Source organism: Lethenteron reissneri, chromosome 71, assembly GCF_015708825.2.
Source record: "Lethenteron reissneri isolate LAM-NWPU_2019-01 chromosome 71, ASM1570882v1, whole genome shotgun sequence".
Taxonomy (NCBI): domain Eukaryota; kingdom Metazoa; phylum Chordata; class Hyperoartia; order Petromyzontiformes; family Petromyzontidae; genus Lethenteron; species Lethenteron reissneri.
The window spans coordinates 984417-993616 of record NC_083849.1 but is presented as its reverse complement, the minus strand read 5'-3'; the positions used below and the strand labels follow the sequence as shown (position 1 = coordinate 993616).

Below are 9200 nucleotides of genomic sequence, written 5' to 3'. Positions count from 1 at the left end.
CTTTAAATATTTGGGCAAAGTCCCATCGGTGAGCTCCTCTGGCAGGCAAGGCTGCGTTGGCTGGGCCATGTAGCCCGCATGCCCAGCCACTGCATGCTTGAACAGATTTTCTTTAGCCGGATCGAGGGGGATAAACGGGCGTGGCACGGGCTAGAGAAGAGATGGAGTGATGTGGCACAGGAGGACGTGGAGCTGAATGGACTTGCCAATGACTGGTACCAGCGGTGTCAAGATCGGCCTCAGTGGAGGAGGCTCGTGAAGGACGCTACTGGGCAGTTGGAGGCAGTCACCCTCCAACAACAACGGAGGGCGGAGGAGCGACGCTCACAACAACGAGCGGAGCGCCGGGTGGCTAAAGCACAGCAAGTTGGTACAGTAGGGGGCACAGGTGGTGCATCAGCCAGTCATCTCGGTCATATCGGTCAGTCGACCCGTGGCCTGCCAGCGGGCGTTCGACACTTCACGTGGCCTCAAGGTGCACTTGGCCTGGCACAAGCGTCGTGGTGACGTCACCGCCACTTAGTGGCGAATGGCGGTTGTTGTTGTTGTTGTATCTACCAAAGTCGACCCGAAGGCTCAAGGAATTCTTTTTTCAATGACATTTTTATTTTTTCATGAAAATGTGATTCGTGGTGATGGTGTAACGGGGGAGGGTGGGGGGGCTGGAGGAGAGAGTTCGGCAAAAACAAAAAGAAAATCACGCGCGTGCTTTTAGCCCAACACTGTTGTCCGTCGCAGGACCACAACTTGCAACAACCAACAACAACAACAGCCACCACCACCGCGACCAGGACCAGATAAATGCTCTCCACCTAAGTCCGCAGTTGCTGCTCCTCCAGCACCGAATCGCCACCACTAACAAACAACGGCTTTAGCGCTCAACCGAGACCGCTCGGAGATTTTGACCGGGAATCGCCGGTGACTTGCGGGTGGTTCGATTGCGTTGCAACCCGGCTCTGGTTGCATGCAACCCAAGACCCCCCCCCCCCTCCACTCCCTTCCCCGAGCCTCGAAGGCCGCGACACACCGGGGACATTTTTGTATGGCGACTGTCACGGGCACGTGTCACGGGCAATGGTTGCTGCAGCAATTCTCTAAAAAACAAAAAATTTGTGGATTATAAGCAGCAACTTTTGGGTCGGTTAAAAAAAACACCAAAGAAGAGTACCGGGGGGGGGGGGGCGAGGTTGCCTGCATAAAAGAAATGGAAAAGAAAACCACGTGTGTCAATTAGAATATAAAAACATATTTAATTATTTAGCTGTATCGGGGAAGTAGTGGGTGGGCTGGGTGGTGGTGGTGGTGGTGATGATGAGTGGGAAGACTGCGTTGTTTTGTACTCTGAGAGGAATTGGAGTCGGAGTGCCGGTCGTGTGGGCGACAGGAACCGGGGAAAGGCCAGTGACAGGCGAGGTGCTGCTACTGCAGTTGCTACTACTGTTGCTACTGCTGCTGCTACTACTACTACTGCTGTTGCTACTGCAGCTGCTGCTACTACTACTACTGCTGCTGCTGCTGCTGCTGCTCAAGAGAACGTCGCCAATTAGCGGGTGACAAGAAGAACCAAATTGCGCTCAAGTCGGCAAAACCCGGATGGCCGACAGATGACGCAAGCAATCGTAGCCCCAAGTACTCAACGTAGCTTCGCAACCAACACTGAACCCCAACGCTAACCACCAGCCCCAACCACACAGCCGCCGTGGGACTGACGTCACCCCCACACACACAGCCGCCGTGAGACTAACGTCACCCCCACACACACGAGTCCTAACACTTGACACCCCAACCACACGACTAATCATAAGACCAAAGCACCAGCCTCCTGCCACGTCTACCCTGACCCCTTGAACAATGACCCCCCCCCCCCCCGAACGCTCCAAACCTGACCCCCCCCCCGAATTATCTCGGACTTCCAGCTCAACCTAGCGGCGACGGGGGGGGGGGGGGTAAGGGGGGGGTCACAGCGGAAGCAATCCGCCCCTCCGACCCCTTTGTCCACTTGTGAGCGAGTGGTTGTGGAGTAGGGGGGGGGGGGGGGCGAGGTGTGTGACTGGGCCGCGTTGCAAGCGTGTCCGTTGGTGAGTGTCCGTGGTGAGTAGCGTGGTGAGTGGCGTGGGGGTTCACAATTGACAGCAACCACCACGGACTGGTGGTTGGAGTTGGAGCTGTGGTGAGGTGGTCCGAGTGTGCGTGTGTGGCGCTGTGTGTGCGTGTGTGGCGCTGTGTGTGTGTGGGTAGGTGTGCAGTGTGTGTGGCACTGTGTGTGCGTGTGTGTGTGTGCGAGCGCATGCGTGTGCGTGCGAGTGTGAGCGTGCACACATGTGCGAGTGTGTGTGTGAGTATGTGTGCGTGAGTGTGTGTGCGAGCGCATGTGTGTGTGTGCGTGAGTGTGTGTGCGTGAGTGTGTGTGCGAGCGCATGCGTGTGTGCGTACGCGAGTGCGTGCATTAACCAGCACAGCATTGGCTGGCGGCATCATCGTCAGCCCAGCCGACGTAGCTTCATGTCACGCAGGGGACTGACAGGGAGAAGGGCAGGCGGGGGCAGGGCTGGAAGGGCAGCAGGGTTTCATTTCTTCTTGCTGGGGATGACTGCACCCATCGGCTCTCCCAGCTCCTTGCCCCTCAGCTTCAGACCTAGACACAGAGACACAGACGCCACCACCACCACCACTTAGGCCTTGTAGAGGCCGATGCCGTTAGCGAGTAGCAGCGGCGCACGAGGGGTGGGTGGCCAGCACCACGCCCGGCCGCCTGTGTCTCCCGAGTGGCCATGTTTACCGCACACCGCACCAGGTACTCATTTGAGGCCGAGCAGACCTAGGGGAGGCACAGGACCGGTTCGGATAATCATCACTGGCATTGGCCGTGAGCGGGAATTTAACTCGGGTCGCCGGGTTCGTAGCGCAGCGTAGCGCTAAAGGCTGCACCACCGCTCCCAATACACCACATGCACACACATACCCGCACACCCACACACACACACCCACACACACACCCACACACACCCACACCCACACACCCCCACACACACCCACACACACCCCCGAACTCACCGATGATTCTCTCGATCTTGCCCAGGATCTGGTTGTTGGGGATCGCCTTGCCAGCCTCGTAATCCGTGATCACGTTGGGCTTCTCGTTGATTCTCTGCGGCAAAGGGACGCGCATAGTCAGAGACACGGGGGGAGAGAGACACAGGGAGAGACACGGGGGGAGAGAGACACGGGGAGAGAGAGACACGGGGGGAGAGACACAGGGGGGAGAGACACAGGGGGAGAGAGACACGGGGGGAGAGACACGGAGGGAGAGACACGGGGGGAGAGACACGGGGGGAGAGACACACGTGGGGAGAGACGACAGGGGGAGAGAGACACGTGGGGAGAGAGACACGCGGGGAGAGAGACACGGGGAGACACGCGGGGAGAGAGACACGGGGAGACACGCGGGGAGAGAGACACGGGGAGACACGCGGGGAGAGAGACACGGGGAGAGAGACACGGGGGGAGAGAGACACGGGGGGAGAGAGACACGGGGGGAGAGAGACACGGGGGGAGAGAGACACGGGGGGAGAGAGACACGGGGGGAGAGAGACACGGGGGGAGAGAGACACGGGGGGAGAGAGACACGGGGGAGAGAGACACGGGGGGAGAGAGACACGGGGGGAGAGAGACACGGGGGTGAGAGAGACACGGGGGGAGAGAGACACGGGGGGAGAGAGACACGGGGGGAGAGAGACACGGGGGGGAGAGACACGCGGGGGAGAGAGACCGGGGAGAGAGACCGGGGGAGAGAGACACACACGGGGAGAGAGACACACATGGGGAGAGAGACACACGGAGAGAGAGAGACACGGAGAGAGAGAGACACGGGGAGAGAGACACGGAGAGAGAGAGACACGGGGGGAGAGAGACACGGGGGAGAGAGACACGCGGGGAGAGAGACACGCGGGGAGAGAGACACGCGGGGAGAGAGACACGCGGGAGAGAGACACGCGGGGAGAGAGACACGCGGGGGAGAGAGGACACGCGGGGTGAGAGACACACACGGGGAGAGAGACACGGAGAGAGAGGACGGGGAGAGCACGGGGGGAGAGAGACACGGGGGGAGAGAGACACGGGGGGAGAGAGACACGCGGGGAGAGAGACACGCGGGGAGAGAGACACGCGGGGAGAGAGACACGCGGGGAGAGAGACACGCGGGGAGAGAGACACGCGGGGAGAGAGACACGCGGGGTGAGAGACACACACGGGGAGAGAGACACGGAGAGAGAGAGACACGGGGAGAGAGACACACACGGAGAGAGAGAGACACGGGGAGAGAGACACGGAGAGAGAGAGACACGGGGAGAGAGACACGCGGGGAGAGAGACACGCGGGGAGAGAGAGACGCGGGGAGAGAGACACACGCGGGGAGAGGCACAGACACACTGGGTGAGACACACGGGGAGAGACACGGAGCGAGACACACGGAGAGAGCGAGCTCCAGGGCGAGCACAGAGCGCACGGCAGGGGGCACAGCGGCACCCTGCGGCAGCTGCTCACCGTGGCGAGGTCCTTCTGCGTGAGCCCCTTGTCCTGGCGCCCCTTCTGGATGATCTTGCCCACCTCGTGCGGCACGCGGTCGTGGTGCAGCTCCTCCGTCTCGCGGTCCAGCTTCGCCGTGTTGCGGTGAGTGACGTGCTGACGGTTCTGACCCGCCGACCCTGCGTCGTCAACGGCAACCGCCGGGGACAGTCAGGCCGGAGCGTCGTCAACGGCAACCGCCGGGGGCAGTCGGGCCGGAGCGTCGTCAACGGCAACCGCCGGGGACAGTCAGGCCGGAGCGTCGTCAACGGCAAAAGCCAGGGCAGTCAGGCCGGTGAGTCAGTCGGTGAGTCAGTCGGTGAGTCAGTCAGTATAAACTAAACGGATTTATTAATTAATTTATATAATTTTTCTTATTTATTTTATTGTTTATTTTTTACCTACGTGACTTTACCGAAAAAACCTAAGGGTATGAATCCTTGCAGTCACGAAAGCTGCAAATCTAGAATAAACTAAACTTTATATTAGCAGGTAAGGGGCCGCTGAGATGCGTAGTAATCTCTTTTACACGCTTTTATTTAACTCACTGTTGTTGTTGTCGTATCCTCAAATCTTGCAACTCAATTTTAACCCACTTCCCAATGTGGTATCGACTGCAAACTTGGTATACGTATGTCATACTGATGACAATACTATATTCCATCATTTAAAAAAAATCTATCTTTTTAAACATCATTTTTGATGTTATGTTTCGGCTTGGGTCTAATTGTCCACGCTCAACTGACGTTGGCTGTAATTGGCCACGGCCCCTGACGTGGCAAACTTCGGGGCCACTTCCTGGAGTCGTGGAGTTCTGCTATTACGAGTACGGTACATTAAAGCGTGTTTATAAAGAAAGTTTTTTTTAAATATTACTTATTCAGACGCGACCTCGCCATCGCAAATGATAGCAGCTCAAAGACGTGCCTCATCACCCTCGCGTGGCAATTTGTAGCAGCCAAATACCCTGAACGAGTGGCGACGTCGATTCGAAATGTGGAGGGGAAAAACCAGAGGACCCGGAGAAAATTCCCCACGACCACGGGGAGAGAGACGTAGACTCCAAATATACAGCAGCAGCAGGCGTCAGGGTCGGGATCGAACCCACGACTTCCTGCCTACCAGGCGAGGTAGTCAACATCTCCTAGCCACTGTGATGATGAGAGAGAGATGCAAACTCCAAATATACAGCAGGCGTCGGGGTCGGAATCGAACCCACGACCTCCTGTAGACCAGGCGAGGTAGTTAACATCTCCTAGCCACCGTGATGATGATGAGAGAGAGACGCAAACTCCAAATATACAGCAGCAGGCGTCAGGGTCGGGATTGAACCCACGAACTCCTGCGTACCAGGCGAGGTAGTCAACATCTTGCCACCGTGGCGCCCCAGACAGTTCGTCACTCGGTACACCAGTTGGTAGGTCAACCGGACATGGCAACAGCTACGCACACGGGCTGTCTGCACGTGTCTGTGTGTGCCTGTCTGTGTGTCCGTGCGTCGCTGTTCATGTCCCTGTGTGGTTGTTCAGTGTCTCTCTCGCCGCGTCTTGTCCGTCCGTGTCCACGTTGGCCACTCACACTTCTTAGACGTCTCCACGTCTTCGCCCTTGCGCATGGCCGTGGTGACGGCCTGGACCACGGGCGGGAGACGGAGCGAGAGACGGAGTGAGAGACACACAAGACAACAACAACAACCGCCGCCATTCGCCACTAAGTGGCGGTGACGACACCATGGCGCTTGTGCCAGGCTGTGTGCAAGTTAAGACACAAGACATACACAGAGACACACACACAGACGCAGGGAAACACACACGTACCATATATATATAATTGTGTTGCCGTAGCAAGTACAAAGATGTAAGAAAATAAGAGCAAACCTGCGAATGCTATATCAGCATCAACATAACTCACTACACACTCACTACACACTCACTACACACTCACTACACACTCACTACACACTCACTACACACTCACTACACACTCACTACACTCTCACTACACACTCACTACACACTCACTACACTCTCACTACACACTCACTACACACTCACTACACACTCACTACACACTCACTACACACTCACTACACACACACTACACACACACTACACACTCACTACACACTCACTACACACTCACTACACACTCACTACACACTCACTACACACTCACTACACACTCACTACACACTCACTACACACTCACTACACACTCACTACACACTCACTACACACTCACTACACACTCACTACACACTCACTACACACTCACTACACACACTACACACCCTAAACACTCACTAAACACTCACTACACACCCTAAACACTCAATAAACACTCACTACACACCCTAAACACTCAATACACACTCACCACTCACTACACACTCACTACACACTACACACCCTAAACATTCACTACACACTACACACCCTAAACACTCACTACACACTCACTACACACCCTAAACACTCACTAAACACTCACTACACACCCTAAACACTCAATAAACACTCACTACACACCCTAAACACTCAATACACACTCACCACTCACTACACACTCACTACACACTACACACCCTAAACATTCACTACACACTACACACCCTAAACACTCACTAAACACTCACTACACACCCTAAACACTCACTAAACACTCACTACACACCCTAAACACTCAATAAACACTCACTACACACCCTAAACACTCAATACACACTCACCACTCACTACACACTACACACCCTAAACATTCACTACACACTACACACCCTAAACACTCACTAAACACTCACTACACACCCTAAACACTCAATACACACTCACCACTCACTACACACTCACTACACACTACACACCCTAAACACTCACTACACACACTACACACCCTAAACACTCACTAAACACTCACTACACACCCTAAACACTCAATACACACTCACCACTCACTACACACTCACTACACACTACACACCCTAAACATTCACTACACACTACACACCCTAAACATTCACTACACACTCACTACACACTCACTACACACTCACCACTCACTCACCACTCACTACACACTCACCACTCACTACACACTCACTACACACCCTAAACACTCACTAAACACTCACCACACACCCTAAAAACTCACTACACACTCACCACTCACTACACACTACACACCCTAAACATTCACACACTCACTACACACTCACTACACACTCACCACTCACTACACACTCACCACTCACCACACACTCACCACTCACCACACACTCACCACTCACCACACACTCACCACTCACCACACACTCACCACTCACCACACACCCTAAACACTCACCACTCACTACCCACCCTAAACACTCACTACCCACCCTAAACACTCACTACACACCCTACACACTCACTACACAACACACTATGCACTTTAAATCTCCAATGAAAATTCAATTTCTTTAAAACTGCTTCTCTGTGCCGAGTTTGCGGTCCCATCCGCCGCACCTCTGATAGTTGGCTACGTACGGTGCAAAAGAAGTCCCACGCACACACACAAACGACACAGCCACAAACTCTCACGTCGCACAGATGAAACACTCCACATCACAACAGGCCCGCCATGTTGTGTAGGGTGGTGGCCATGTTGTGTAGGGTGGTGGCCATGTTGTGTAGGGTGGTGGCCATGTTGTGTAGGGTGGTGGCCATGTTGTGTAGGGTGGTGGCCATGTTGTGTAGGGTGGTGGCCATATTGTGTAAGGTGAGGAGACACGTTGTAGGGTGGTGGCCATGTTGTGTAGGCTGGTGGCCATGTTGTGTAGGGTGGTGGCCATGCTGTGTAGGGTGGTGGCCATGTTGTGTAGGGTGGTGGCCATGTTGTGTAGGGTGGTGGCCATGTTGTGTAGGGTGACAAGACACGTTGTGGAGGGTGGTGGCCATGTTGTGTAGGGTGACAAGACGGCCTACGCAACTTGGTTGTACTCTGTCACAAAGGAAATCTGATTTACAAAACCAACTACAACACTCCATGCGCCACAAACATAAACACACCACACTCACCACTCACCACACGCATCACACACACAGCAGTTACACTCACCACACTTACACTCACCACACACACAGCACACTTACACTCACCACACACACCACACACACACTTACACTCACCACACACCACACGCTCAACACACCACACGCTCACCACACACACACACCACACTCACATCACACCGCACTTACACTCACCACACATCACACACAATCACATCACACTCACCACACACACAGCACACTTACACTCACCACACATCAAACACACACACACAGCACACTCACCACACACACACACTCACCACACATCACACACACACACTTACACTCACCACACTCACCACACACACACAGCACACTCACACTCACCACACACACACACACCACACTCACCACACACTCACACACCACACTCACCACACACACACACAGCACACTTACACTCACCACACACACACAGCACGTACACACACTCACCACACTCACCACACACACCACACACACAGCACACATCACAAACACACTCACCACACACACACACACAGCACGTACACACACCACACCCTCACCACACATCACACACACCAC

The 9200-nt window shown here is 54.8% G+C and overlaps 1 protein-coding gene across 1 annotated transcript; it reads right to left on the bottom strand.

Annotated features, from left to right (window-relative positions):
• Positions 1-570: 570 nt before the first annotated feature.
• EDF1 (endothelial differentiation related factor 1) lies at positions 571-6319 on the bottom strand (the record flags this gene model as incomplete). Its single annotated transcript, XM_061580064.1, has 4 exons — positions 571-2635; positions 3055-3148; positions 4543-4703; positions 6142-6319. Coding segments are annotated over 4 exons (501 nt in total), but the record flags the coding sequence as incomplete, so codon positions are not given.
• Between the last annotated feature and the right edge of the window lie 2881 nt (positions 6320-9200).